This window comes from Buceros rhinoceros, unplaced genomic scaffold (genome assembly GCF_000710305.1).
Source record: "Buceros rhinoceros silvestris isolate BGI_N320 unplaced genomic scaffold, ASM71030v1 scaffold25294, whole genome shotgun sequence".
Lineage (NCBI taxonomy): Eukaryota > Metazoa > Chordata > Aves > Bucerotiformes > Bucerotidae > Buceros > Buceros rhinoceros.
The window spans coordinates 2,048-16,482 of NW_010407999.1; the positions used below are offsets into that span (position 1 = coordinate 2,048).

Consider the following 14,435-nt stretch of genomic DNA (forward strand, 5'->3'; position numbering starts at 1 on the left):
AAGGTACCGTGTCTAGATTGCCAAACGCTGCAGGAGGTTGAAGAAGTCTGTGGTTGTCACAGATCACGATTTATGAGATGCAGGTAATTTTAACTGTAAAATTGTAATATTGCTCACTGACAGCAAATTAAGAATTTATGCAGGTGACACTTTAATTCTTTGCTCTGTTGGGGAACTTATTGAGTAAAAAACCTGATGTTTAAGGGAGGAACAGAAATGTCAAATTACAGAGTGTTAACAGAGAGTGGAAATTGCTTGTCTTTGTTTCGTTTCGTAACTGTTTCTGTTAGTTGTTCAGAGTAATTTACGGGTGTGGTAAAAACAGGTTAGGAGTTTTTTTGTGAAAGACCTTTCTCGGAAGAGCATCAGACTGTTCAGTTGCCTCGCACTGTTAAATTTCATACAGAAGCTACAGGGTCGTTTCCTTTTCTCCAGAAAATTGCCATTGCTTTTGCAGAGTGACTTATTTCATGTGCTTTTTGCCTTGTGTTCCTTCTGCTGCAGCTTGCAGCCCTCCTAAGCTGCTTAATACGATTCGTGTTTATTTTCACTGTCACAGGACAGAACAGCTCTTATAATCCCCCAAGACTGTGAATAACTCATAAGAACAAGATCTTTGTAATTAACTCATTTATGTACTTTTTTTAAACTGTGACCTAGACCTAGTTCAGATAGAAAATCCTAGAAATATTTGCTCATTCCAGTCATGGAATCTGCTAATGTGCACAAGCACAACCTGTACATATGGAGAAATGGAGAAAATGAAGTAAACTCCAGAGTTTTCCTCTTCCAAGGCCTTTTCCTGTCTATGTTGTTCTTGGGACCTTCCAGTTGGTTCTGTATTTCCAGTCTTTCAGGCCTGGGCTCTCAGACTGAGAGGCTGGAGATCATACTGCTGTGAACTCATAGCACGCTCTGATTTGAGAACACTGCAGTCTCAGATTTTTTCTGCTCCAAGAAATAGTTTTAAATTACAAAACCTTCTGTATTTGTAGTGGACTCTAAGAAGATTGATCAAGATGCAAAAATCCCAGCTGAAACTTTAGAAGGACTGAAGGACCTGGGTCTCTTTGGCATGCAGATTCCAGAGGAATACGGTGAGTAAATGATCGCAGCAGGGGTCTGTATGAACTCATGCTGAACGTGGCTGCACTATCCTGTGTGGGGTCAGTGGACTTGGATGTTTACAGTAGGAGCGGAGGCGTCTTCCCTGGCTGAGAGAGAGATGCGAGCACCAGGAATGTCTGTTGGCTGTGTCGGGAGCTCTGCATACTCTTACCTTGGGCACCTCAGTTAGATCACGGATTGTAGAGCCAGATCAGAGACATCAGTTCCTCACTGACCAACCCCTTACACTTGCAAAGGAATTTTCAAGAAAATGTTGATCTTATTCTTATGCAGCAAGTAAAAGTTGGGATTGAAATTAATATTTTACATTAAATTCATAAAGAGATTGTTGCATTGTTTTCTGTTACAAAAGGAGATTTTAAAGAGAACAACTTGGAGAAAACAAAACTGTGTTTGACCATCTGCAGAAGATCATTTCAGTGGGGAGGATAGCTAATTTTTTAAGAGACCGTTAAAGTATATTGCACAACTTGCATGTTCTGTACATGACATAACCTCTCTTGATTAATTAATTGTTAATTAATGCTTTTGAAATGTATTAGATGTTTTTTGTGAGTATTCAGAATTGGGCGGGTTGTTGTGAGGGTAAGATAGAAAAGAGGTTTGCAAGCTCTGTCAGGTTGTTCTCTTCAGCACGGTGACTTGGGTGGAGAAGGATTGGACGTGGCATCTTAACCCAGATGGGAAGAGAGGTATTTATCCTCCTGAAGCCAGGATGTAAGCATGCTCTGAAGGAGTAGAAAATTATTAACCTGGACACAAGATTATGTTGGTTAGATAAAGTAATTTATTTGGCAGTAATATATAAAATACTCTTAAATTACAGGGAGCAGGACTTATAGTCCTGACGAAATAAAATTTTTGAGCTTTAAACCCATGCAGATGCAGCTTTGATTTAGCCTACATCTGTTCGTTTCAAGCTCCTCAGGAGTAAACTCTGCATTTAGAGCAGCAGATCACAAAAGTCCTCCCAAAAGGAGGTGCTTGTGTCAAGTTTGTTGCTCGTTATATTCACATTTTTTGATTAAAGACGTTTTTGGTGTGTGATGTTTCATGCAGTACCAGTTTGGAAGGCTGCCTGGGAACTGTTCTTTGTCTGTTTTGTTGTCTCAGTCACTCAGAATAAAACACAGTATTTCTTCCAGGGGGTTTGGGTCTCTCCAACACCATGTACGCACGTCTGGGAGAAATCACCTCTTTAGATGGATCTATCGCGGTTACTCTGGCAGCTCATCAAGCAATTGGGCTTAAGGTAATGCTCTTCTTTTGTGTCAAGTAGTTGTACCCAGCTTGCATAGAAAGGTGAGGTGAAGTTTATTTTGGTGTGGAGTGTGGCTGTAACAAATAAGAATTCTCAGCTGTTTAACCATTCATTATTTACCTTTGTCCTGTGTTGTTTTTGTCTTGCTGAGAAACTTGCAAGACAAGACCCAAATACAACAGGTAATTAAAAGGGCCCTCTCACAAAAAGCTGTTGAGTGCCCATGTAATGAAATAATTTGAAATCTAAGTCAGTCACATGATGTGCTTTCTGATGAGGAGCTTTGAAAATTGCTGCTTTTGAGGTTATTAACATAAAATTACAGTGATAGTAATGAAGGTGAGACAAATTACAAAGGAAGGACTATCTCAGTGCCTTTCAGAGCAATGGTTTATCTTCACTTATAGCACAAATACAGTGACCTCTACCCTAGAATGTGATGTTGACACTAAGCTGTTTCTTGGGGGCATCTGAACACTTATGTGATGATAACTTAGACATGTCTTAATGTCTGATAAATAACAATGTCCATTGTTTATTAAACTGTATCTTGTTATGATGTAACATTTGCAAATCAAGCTTCCTGAACTTGGCGAAGCTTGTCAGCTTTGTTTCTTTTTACGTGGGTTGATGATGAAGAGTTTTTTTGTTAATTTTTTGTTTAGGGCATACTCATTGCTGGCACCGATGACCAGAAAGCAAAGTACCTTCCTAGACTGGCATCTGGGGAGCACATTGCGGCTTTTTGTCTTACTGAGCCTGGAAGGTAACAGTTTTGTAATCATAAAAGCTTCAGAAAGCACCAAAAAGGCTTTTTATTGTTTTGGTCTTCATTACAGTGCTTGTTTGGTTAGTAAATTAAATCCTTGTTACTTGGTGCCTATGGCTTCAGTGTGTAGGTAAAACAGATGGAAGGACTGACCCCAGTTGAATGTTTAAGCTGAATCTTGCTTGTCCATACAGAACTATAGTTTGAAACGGTCTTTCCTGAATTCATGTCTTCTGGAGTGGCTTGCAATGAGCATTTGATTTACTGCTTCTGTAGAAAGTACTTGATGTGCCCAAGTGTCCATTGAGAGACACTGTGATGTGTTTATTTTTCAGTTAAAAGTAAACACATTTTGGTTGAGCCTTTTTTCACTTTGGATATGAATTTTTGAGGAACAACTTATTTAAACATGACTGTGGTTTAGAATCACAGTTCTGCTGTATGTTCACATAGCTCAATGTGTAGCTCAGAAAAGTTGCTTACATGGCATTCTGAACCCTCTGGTCAGCTCCTAAGATTGATAACAGACATGTTAATTAGCAGAAATGTCCCCTGCAGTCACTTCAATGCAACTGTAAATACTTCTTTTTAAAGACTGGGAAGAGGGAGAAGAGGTAGTTTTGTATTTTGAAGCATGTTTATTTCTTTAAACAATAATAATTTGTTTGGCTTTTAGTGGAAGTGATGCTGCATCCATCCAGACCAGAGCAACCCTCAGTGAAGATGGGAAATACTTCTTATTAAATGGCTCCAAGGTATCCACTCGCAGCCTGGAAATATGCCAGGGTTTTGTGCAGGTTTATAGAAGCAGCTTTGTCTTTCACAGCATCGCAACAATTCAGACTTGCTAGGTAAGCAGCGAGCTTGGCAGCTGCCTCAGAGTTTTGAGGTTTCCAAGCTAGTGAAGAATGACCATGTCAAAAAGACAACCCATGTTGTTTCAGTGCCAGAGGAACTTAGAGCAGCTCAGTGTTCAGGGCATAACCTTCACTAAACTCTTCGTAGGAAAGAGGCAAAAAGCTGCTCTTAAGTTCCTTCTCTCTATCACCAGGCCATGGTGTTCAGCTTCAGGGAGGCTTAGTTTGTTAGTCAGCCCCCTCTGTGACAGCATAGGCAAAAAGAAACCTAAAACCACGTTTTCTCCTCTCTTTGTTCTTCATGACAGATTTTGTATGTATTTTTGAAAAAAACCTTGACACTGAATTGGAAATAGGGCTCCTTGGAATGTTTCTGCTGAAAGAAACCGTGGCAAAATATAGGCCAGCAGGCGAACGGAGGGTATCCTGCCCCTCTGCTCTGCTCTGGGGAGACCCCCCTGCAGTGCTGGGTCCAGCTGTGGGCTCCTCAGCCCAGCAGAGACATGGAGCTGCTGGAGCAGGGCCAGAGGAGGCCACACAGCTGATGTGAGGTCTGGAACCCCTCTGCTGGGAGGAGAGGGGAGAGAGCTGGTGGGGGTTCAGCCTGGAGCAGAGAAGGCTCCGGGGAGACCTTAGTGCAGCCTGTCAGTGCTTCAAGGGGTGTCAGAAAGCTGGGGAGGGGCTGTTCAGCAGTGGCTGTTGGGACCATACAAGGGGTGATGGACTTAGTCTAAAAGAGGAAGATTTGATAAGGAAGAAATTGTTTACGCTGAAGGTGGTGAGACACTGGCTCAGGTTGCCCAGAGAGGTGGTGGAAGCCCCATCCGTGGAGACATTCCAGGTCAGGTTGGACCTCGGGGCTCTGAGGAATCTGCTCTGCTTGAAGATGTCCCTCTTTACTGCAGGGGGGTTGGACTGGATGGGCTTTGAAAGGTCCCTTCCAACCCAAACCAGTCCGTGATTCTGTGAATTGTTCTGTATTTGATACATTGGAGACTTGCTCTGTGCTTGTGGGTGTATTTGACTGTGGTGTGAAGAGACCCATCCTGTGGGAGAGACTGTACATGGGTGGCCTCATTCAGAGAATTTCTCGTTGGAGTTAAAATTACTTTGGGAGAAGTAGTTCTACAGTCTGTATTACCCTTGTATCCCTCACAGGCCATAAGTAGCAGAATATACAAGCTTTTGTGGAAATGTGCTGTGATTTTAATTTAATTTAAATTTGTATGATAACCTATTTTTATAGTTACTATAACTTGCCATTCTGTGGTCAACTTTCCTTGGAAATGTGTTCACTAGAGGCAAAACTAGTAGCAGAACACTCACAGGTTAAGGGAAGAAGCAGCAATTATTCACCATGTTGTTCTTTGCTAGTCTGTTATGAAACGCTTTGGAACAAATCTATTTCTTACCCATCTTTCCTCTCTCAAAACAGGTTTGGATATCAAATGGTGGCCTTGCCCATATTTTCACAGTATTTGCTAGGACAGAGGTTGTGGATAAAGATGGACAGCTGAAAGACAAAATAACCGCATTCATTGTAGAGCGGGATTTTGGTGGAGTCACCCACGGGAAGCCTGAAGATAAGTTGGGCATTCGAGGCTCCAATAGTAAGAATCACTTAATTGTCAAAACAGAAATTGTTTTAATATTTTAATTTGTTTCATCATGGCTTGGCTTCGCGGACGAAGATTTGGGAAGGGCTTTACCCACACTTACTGCAAGCGCGCTGACGGCTGAAAAGGCCAATGCGGGATAGGCAAGACCGGTTGCAAAGAGCACAGCGGAAGGTCTCCTTGGGTGGTATAGTCGAGGCACGGTTCTTTCTGTGCTGTCTTTTCTGCTCGAGACTGATTCTACGTGTGCTCTCAAAGGAGGCAGCAGTGTTATGTATGGTGGGTCTCCAGGTCTCCCGATTGGAGGCCAGGGTGGACCACTGATGGTGGTCAGTATGGCCAAGGCTGAGGTACTGTTTAATTTGTTTAGGCCATCTGGATTAAGATGAATCAATACTAGTCCATGTAACAATATAAGTTGCATGTTTCTTTCCCTGGCTTTTCCTATGAGTCCTTCCTAATGCAAGGTCTGAAGTAAGAAACCTGTATTGTGTAAGTCTCCTCTTCACTTGTGAAGCGAAAGAAATTACTCGGGAGATTCAGTAACCAAGTAGCTTTAATCTAGAAGGAGGTTTTCATAGGCTCTTCTTCAGATTGTAGTTTTTCACCATCGATCATTTCAAAGTGATTGTGTATCAGTTGCCTAAAACAGACAAAATGGTAGTTCTCTGTTTATACGATGTTTATTAATTGTATTTGGGATGTTTTACATCAGTAATTGACGTCAAATTGCTGTCAGTCTTCTCCCAAATCTGAACTTCTTTGGCAAAGCATATGTAATTCTATTGTAACCGGTGAGTTAGGAAAACTTTACTCCTTTTTACAGAAGGAGTAAATTATGTTCCTGAAATTCCTGGAGGTATTTCTACGTAATTAACTGCCATTAACTCTGTGTTTCAGCCTGCGAAGTACATTTTGAAAACACAAAAGTGCCTATTGAGAATGTAATTGGAGAAGTAGGAGGGGGATTTAAGGTAAGTGGTGAAGAGCAACTACAGATGGATTTTAAAAGCCTGAAGGAAACCTTTTTTTCCTTATTGGTAGTATGAACATTGCCAAACTGGAGAATACTGGAGGACAGACTTCTGCGTTTACCTGCTGTGCTTTGTGGTGTTGGTTTCACTGGCACAGGACTGGTGTGCTGCAGTCTCAGAGTATTTCTTCTCTGTACAATTACAGAGACTGTTCCGCTGCGCGTTTGGGTTCTTCATGTTTTTCATGCTCTCTTCAGAACAATCCCATGGCTGTCAGATGACTTTCTGGGGTTCAGTTATTGCCCAAGAAAAAAATGTTGGGAGTACACAGCCTTTGTCCTTCATTGCATCAGAAAAGCAATGGGGTGTTGTACCAGCAACAACAACACTACTCTCTCAGCTGTTGTAACCTTTCCGACATGTTCTTAATGCTCCTTGTCAGTTTTCTCACTTCTTTGGTAGTAGGGAGTCCAGACCTGGATCCTAAATGAAATAATTTTCTTTATGGTGGTAAACACGTTAAAATAAGATCTTCATGGTTTCTTCTTTGGATAGTTATCACAAATTAAAATGTAGGAATAACGACTTCTGTTAAGAACTTTAGCAAGGCGCTGAACGGAGTCACCTCTTTCTCTTCTAAGAAACAATACCTACTAAATTTCAGAATCTATTTTTGTACATTATTGATCTAAATTTCATTTCTACACTTTTCATTCCCTTTTCCTGTGTGTTGCTGAAAGGTGTCTGAAGCAGGAAGGCATCCGTCCAGAGAAGATTTTTGCATTTGGCTGTTCTGTACGCACGTTAAACGATAGTCTGGTTTTCTTTGTCTCATAAGCTTGAGCAGTGCTGTCTAGTTTGAACATTGTTTATCTATTTGCAGATAAAGACGTTTTATCTACAGTTTGCCTTAGTGTAGTTTGAATAGAGGATTAGTTCCAGGTCACTGGATCATCAGTACCTGAAAACTATTTCAAACGTGAGATTGGATGTCAGGGGTCACCTTAAAAACCCCATTTGGAAGCATTGTTGCTGGGATGCTGAGGGCTGTGCTGACCAATATGAGGGCAGCTGTCACAGCACAGCAGGTGTGTTCTGGTGACAAAGGAAATCAAGGAAAGCACTAAAACACAGAGCAAGATCATCATGGCCTAAGGAGAAGTCATGTGGCAGCCACATTGCCTGAAACACATTTGTTTTCTTCACAGGTTGCCATGAATATCCTGAACAGCGGAAGATTTAGCATGGGCAGTGCATCTGCTGGCATGATAAAAAAACTAATAGGTGCGTCAGTAAAATACTTTTAAATAAAATTTTTATTAAAAGCCCATTTACAGAGTTGTAACACTGAAGCTTTTGCAGTTCACGTAGTGGAAAGTTGTTGCCTCTGAATTTTTCTGAAGTAAAATGTTCTTGCTAAGGAAAGAGCCTACATACTCTTGCTTTTGGGAGGTGTTATCTCCCATAAAACCTTCCTCTTGGATCATTGGCTCAAAGATCTACTCATTTGAGATGGCTTTTTAAAATTTTATTTCTTTTAAAGAAATGACAGCAGAGTATGCGTGTACCAGGAAACAATTCAATAAGAGACTGAGCGACTTTGGATTAATTCAGGTAATAAACCCCCAAATCTCTGTGCTTTGTACTGGCTAAGTGCAAGGATATAGTTTATGTTGGCGTTCTTTTGGCTATACTGGATTAGAGATCACTAGAGGTATTAAATCAGTGTAAACTTAGTGCAGACCTCTGTATGCTGATCTTTTAAATGTCTGGAATGAGAAATGTAATGAATAAAGATATATTTTGGTATAGATTTTTCATGATTGCTTTGGTAATATGTTAAACAAAGGAAAACTGCAGTTGTGCTCTTAAGTTTCAGGTTTGGCTGTGGGATTTTGCATGTGAATTGCTGTGTGATTCCTGGCATTACTGTTTGATAGGAGAAGTTTTGTTACATGGCTGTGAAAGCGTATGTCATGGAGAGTATGGCTTACCTCACCGCAGGGATGATGGACAGGCCAGGCTTTCCTGACTGCTCCGTGGAGGCAGCCATGGTCAAGGTTAGTCACTTTATTGAAACACTTACAGCTTTCAGACCAACACCCCTCCTGTTTTCAGCCTGGATTGCAGATTGCTGAGGGCTCAGGTTTTATATTTTAGACATAGAATACAAAAACCTCATCTAGGTGAAAAAGCAGATGTCACTCTTGTCTATATCCCATTGATTGCCTCACACTGAGGCTTTTGTCACTGTGTGGAATAAAAACCGCATACAGCAGATTCAGAATGTCGTGGTCCTCTTGCACTCTGATGTGGTCGCAAGGGTGAGAAACCCCTCCGTTCTGTTTCCAGCTGCTGGCCTGGCTAAGGTCTTAACGTGATAAAAATCCTGTTCACCGGCAGGTGTTCAGTTCTGAAGGCGCGTGGGCTTGCGTAAGTGAAGCCCTGCAAATCCTTGGCGGCCTTGGCTACATGAAGGATTACCCCTATGAGCGCTACCTCAGAGATACCAGGATCCTGCTGATTTTCGAGGCAAGTACTGATACGCTGGTTTTACACTCTGAGATTCACACTCTTGCGTTCTGCAAACCTGAGGTGAAACCCGAGCGTTCAGCGGGGCCGGCCTTCACTCATTGAGTCACGGAGTCGGTAACAGTAAGAGGGAAGCATGATCTTGTGTTCTTTGGAGATATGGATACTACAGGAAAATCAGGTACAATGAAGATAGAGTTTCTTAGGTATTTAGAAACTTCCTGGATGTTTTTAACAAAAGATGAGCTGTTTTAAATACTCCATCATGACAAAAAGCAGTCCTGGTTCATAGCTTGGGTTTATTATTGATTTGAACATACTAAGGAATTCTAAACAACCGTAAAACTGCTTTAGTTGACAGAAGTAACTCGTCAGTTTATGTCCAGTAAATAGTTGTGGCTGTGTGTGCTGACTCATGGTGAACCCAGAGCGCTGTGTCTGCCTGAAATGTTAATTTTACAGAGTTCTCTAACAGGGTTTTCTGGGGGTTTTGTGGCTAAGCTGTTGATGGAACTCTGGTGCCTAGGCTCGAGTAGCTTTTGCTCTTGTGTGCAAGTGAAGTAGGGAAATTCACAAAATACTAATTTAGAAGTTTAATTAACTTCTTGTTGTGCATTTATTAAAAAAAAAATGTTGGCTGTGAAATTTATTCTATATCCAAGCTGGTCATCGGTGACCATTCACCTGTACAGCCACGTCACTCCCACTTGCCTTTTATTTATGGACCATCTAGAAATGATCCTTTACCTCCTGGTTTCAGGACAGGAAAGATCCCAACTGCAAATCAGGACAAGCGAGAGTTTTTGCCCCGCAGTGCAGCACACAGCGCTCACCTCGCTGCTGCTGTGAACACACGTGTGTTTATCTTGTGTCAGTAGGAAGAGTCAGTTCCAATACTGGTGGAAGAGCAAAACCAGCCAGCTGTAGGGTCACTCTCCTGCACCCTGTGGGGTTTGTTGTGGGTCTGACAGACATTCCTAATAGCCAGTCAAAGCCCGACGTAAGGGGTGTTTTGCGGAGTGGCTGAGACAGAGACCTTTCACGTTGGACAGGTTATAGGAAGTCTTGCTTAAAAGACCAAACCACCACACGATTGGGATTCCTGTAATTCAGCTCAGTTTTCTCACCGATATCAAATACAAAGTTCTGCTTACAGCAGGGAGCTTGTGCTGACCCCATGGTTTGGCTTAGTCTGTTCGTGAGGGACCTGCAGGCAGAGCTGCTAAACACAGTTTGCTGCAGGCTCTCCAGGAGCTGTGCGGGGTATGTTCCCCTCAAGCCTGCTGAAGTGCCTTCCTGATCAAATTGAACAGGATGACCTTAATCTCTTGGGCTGCATTTGGTTTCCAGGCAGGCACGTGGAACAGTCTTACAACTATTTAAAAGTCCCTTGAGTGGAATGGTGCAGAACTTCTACTCAAGATGTGTTTAGTCTGTTTTCTTTTTCAATGCATATGAGCATATGGATGTTTAATAATGAGAGGCTCAGCTTCTTCACAGGAAAAAAAAAAACACTAGCGCAGGATATCTTGTTTTTAAATACTAAAACCACTTTGTACTTGATACTGGCTTCACTTTTTATTGTGTTTTTTACAGGGAACGAATGAAATTCTGCGAATGTATATTGCTTTGACGGGTATGCAATATGCAGGCAAAATCTTAACTGACAAAATTAAGTATGTTCTTATTTATTGCTAATAGTTTTTAATAAACTAAACAGTATTTGATAACTCTTTAACTATAGATAAGAGGGGAGACTGTAGGGGAAAAAACCTGCAGTATTTTTCGGTGTGTTATCTAAAAGGTAGTTCACTGTTACAGGGGCTGGGTTATTCTTTTTAATTGGATGTTTTATAGCTTTAGGAATCTTGGCCTTACTGTATCTTACAGTTCCAGCTTGTGTAAAATTCTGTCTTATAAGACCGGTAATTAAAAATTTTCTAACTTAAGCTTTTATAATGAAGTTTTACTGGTAAGGCAGCTGTATTGTGCGTGTTGAGCACATTTCCTGGTCTCTGGAATTTACTGTGTGTTTGAGAGGAGCTGAATCTGAACCATGTTGTGTACTTTTAAGGCCGTATAATTGTTCTCCAGGCCCCACAGGAAAATGGATCAAAAGACATGATGGTTCATAGACAAACTGCAGGTCTTTTGGTAAAGCGTTTAGAATTTCAGGTGGTTATCTGAACCGTCTGAAGCTTCCCTTGGAAACCACAACATGGCCTTTAACCGCTGTTGCTTACTCACATTTCAGAGAAATCAGGAAAGGCAACGTGGGAATGGCCCTGGGGGAGTTTCTAAGCAAATTACGGGACGCGATGGGTAGAAAAGTGGATTACGGGCTGGTGGGTGATCGTGGAGTGGTGCACCCCAGCCTCCAGGTAAGGGGAACAGGGACGTGGGGCTCTTTGAGCAGCCCCAGACACTGCTCTTTGGTGTTCGATTCCCTTCCCTGCGGGTCACAGCTTGGTGTCCTGTTTATGCAAAACCCATTGTGTGCTTAGAAGAGGAAGATTCACAAGTTCAAGCAGATGTTTATACCATTTCAGGGGTTAGATATGATACGGGTACTTACCAAGGTAAAATGAAGCCTGCTCTAAATCTGTTATTTATACCATTTATCCATTATTTTATATCATTATATTCATTTTAGTAATTTATATAAGTTGAGCCTTCACACCATTAAGGTCTTTGTTTGTAACAGTCTGAGCTGCCCCTCTTAGTTACAAAGCTCTGTTACACAACACAGTATTTTTTCCTGTTCAGTAGTGACACAGTTTGGGGTCAGAATTTCTATGAATTTACTGTGCAACTGGCTCTCAGCAGCCGACTAGATGAACGTTGAAAAACCAGGGCTTGGAAAGAGAAAATCTGGTAGTAGTTGAGCTTCAGGACACCAGGGCTGCAGATAAACTGATTTTTTTTTTTTTCCCCTTCAGAAAAGAATAAATATTTTATAATCCCATTCCTTGCAGGGAAAAAGGGTCACTTTTTCTCCTCGTTAGCTGGGCAGAAAAAGATGTAAAATGGTGAAAGCTCATCTCAGAAGAGAATTCTGATCAGTGCCTGGGGGCAGGGGGGGCTTGGTTTGTTCCTTAGAAGACTAAATTGTTGTATTTTCTGTTTTATAGGAAAGTGGCAAGAAGCTTGAAGAAAACATCTATTACTTTGGAACTACAGTGAAGGGCCTGCTAAGCAGGTTTGGGAAGGTAACTGTTCCTTTCCTCTGTCCCCTTTGTTACTGAATTGCTGGAACCCACTTCCCTCTTCTCAAACGAAGAGCTATACCAGCAGGCTTGGATTTACGCAGTTCATCCATATTGCCAGCAAACGAATCGATAATTAATTACACCATGCTAAGTGGGGTAGTTAAAATAGGAGGGACTGAGCTTGGAATACCCTCAGCTTTATGTCAGTTCATCTGATGTGTTTGCTGAGCAGGTGAGGCTGTGCCACATCCCATCTTCACTTACGTGGCTTTTGAACAGGCTTAATGTATTTGGTGCTTTAATTTCAGTGATTTGGGCATTTACCAGAGTGATTTCAAGACACGGGAATTCTGCTGTTAGAAGGTGGAACGTAGTTTATGCAAAACTTCACAGTTATTTTTCCTCTTGCAGACCATAGTGGATGAGCAGCTGATTCTGAAGAGAGTGGCAGATATCGTTATTAATTTATACGCCATGAAAGCTGCCATCTCCAGAGCGAGCCGGTCCATCAGCATCGGGCTGAGGAACCACGACCATGAAGTAAGTGAGGTTCAGTATCGGTTACATAAAACAATACAGTGTTAGACAATCCCAAACTGATGAACCTTTCTCTTCACTGGCCTCGAGACTTCCCTTCCTGTGTGTTATTACAGTCTTCACTCAGTTCTGAGCAAAGGGTCATCCCGTCGCTGGCACTCGGTGACTGTGAGGAAGATAACAGCCGGGTTTGCAGCGTAGTCACTGGCACGGCAGGGCTGTGCTACCAGGGGACCAAACAAGACCTTCAGCAGTTGAAATGACTTGATTTTTACTGCGTGGTTCACTTCAGAAATGTACTAGTTTTTTAACTGAGTTCTGCTGTTTCCTCAGGTGCTTCTTACAAATATCTTCTGCACAGAAGCGTATTTCAAGAATAATTATGCCATGGCTCAATTAGAAAAATGTAAGTTCTGTGAAGTAAAAGAATGTTTATATTCTCACAGCTTTCATAGACTCCGAACGCAAGTAGGTGGTTTCGATGGGATCAGCAGAAGAGTTTTGCTCTGCCTTTAATTAGGACGAGGCACAGAACTGGTACCACTTGAATATAAAGAGTCTCTTCATTGAACATAGAACAAACCAGTGATACTGGTTTTCCCCAGCTGGGGGGAGGAGCATTAAACCTGTCAGTAGCAGATACTCCTGTCAAGAAAATACTAGATAATTGTTAACTTTCCTCCTGCTTCTCCACAGATGCAGATGAAAATCTGGACGACTGCATTAAGAAAGCTGCAAAGCAGGTGCTGGAGAAACGCTCGTACATCTGTTCCCATCCCCTGGACAGGACGTTCTGATCCCTCCTGGATAGCAAATCTCAGTGAATGGAAAACAGTGACTCATTTTCTGCAGTTCAAGCAATTGACACTTCCCAAATAACTATTTTGTGAGTTTACCAAATGTAATCAGCTCTAATGTTTTATTTTACACCATCTAAACACAAGAACAAAAATTTTACCTAAACGTTACGTTATCTTATTCCATGTATCGACATTGGTTCCCCTTGGAACTGGAAAGCCAGTCGAGGTTTGGACAGTGAGATATGTTTCCCCAGGGATGGGATTGGATGGTTTTGTGTATCTTTAAGCTTAAATCAGCTCCTTACCTGCCTGTAGAGAAGCACTGAAAGAACCATTTAGTTTGGAAGGGACCTCTGGAGGTTGGGTCCGTGCACTGGACAGCTGCGCCAACTGCAGCCATTGCTGCCTTGTCCGGGGAATTGTAATTTTTTAATGAAAGCTGTTCACTAAATACCACTGAAGCTGTGAAATGATTTCATGAATAGTTTTTATTTATGTTTTTCTTTAAATAGGTTTGGTTTTACATTTCTCTGTGAATACATTTCTTTGTCTTGTTTTCAAACTCAGGCTCCGTCTTAGCCTTGCCCTTGATTTGGGCACATGTGGCATTTGCCCAGTTCTGGTTTTTCACTTGCTCTGGGTTCCCAGGGCTGCAGTGGCTGGGGGTGCTGGCAGGGCCGCCCCTGGGGCAGGGGGTACCTGAGCCTAGAGTGAGGGGGGGGTCCCACTTACAGAGGTATCGGGGCAGGGGG

General features: G+C 42.0%; 1 protein-coding gene across 1 annotated transcript in view; it reads left to right on the forward strand.

Annotated features, from left to right (window-relative positions):
• Nucleotides 1–13,794, forward strand: part of ACAD9 (acyl-CoA dehydrogenase family, member 9) — a gene marked incomplete at its 5' end in the record, with an annotated part of 14,197 nt that extends 403 nt beyond the window's left edge. Inside the window, 16 exons of the mRNA XM_010134732.1 lie at nt 996–1,097; nt 2,274–2,380; nt 3,055–3,155; nt 3,835–3,913; nt 5,451–5,625; nt 6,532–6,605; nt 7,814–7,889; nt 8,149–8,219; nt 8,546–8,665; nt 9,009–9,137; nt 10,734–10,813; nt 11,392–11,518; nt 12,269–12,346; nt 12,758–12,886; nt 13,217–13,289; nt 13,580–13,794. Of these exons, the coding sequence (XP_010133034.1) occupies nt 996–1,097; nt 2,274–2,380; nt 3,055–3,155; nt 3,835–3,913; nt 5,451–5,625; nt 6,532–6,605; nt 7,814–7,889; nt 8,149–8,219; nt 8,546–8,665; nt 9,009–9,137; nt 10,734–10,813; nt 11,392–11,518; nt 12,269–12,346; nt 12,758–12,886; nt 13,217–13,289; nt 13,580–13,680 (1,622 nt within the window). The remainder of the gene's footprint in view (nt 1–995; nt 1,098–2,273; nt 2,381–3,054; nt 3,156–3,834; nt 3,914–5,450; nt 5,626–6,531; nt 6,606–7,813; nt 7,890–8,148; nt 8,220–8,545; nt 8,666–9,008; nt 9,138–10,733; nt 10,814–11,391; nt 11,519–12,268; nt 12,347–12,757; nt 12,887–13,216; nt 13,290–13,579) is intronic.
• Between the last annotated feature and the right edge of the window lie 641 nt (nt 13,795–14,435).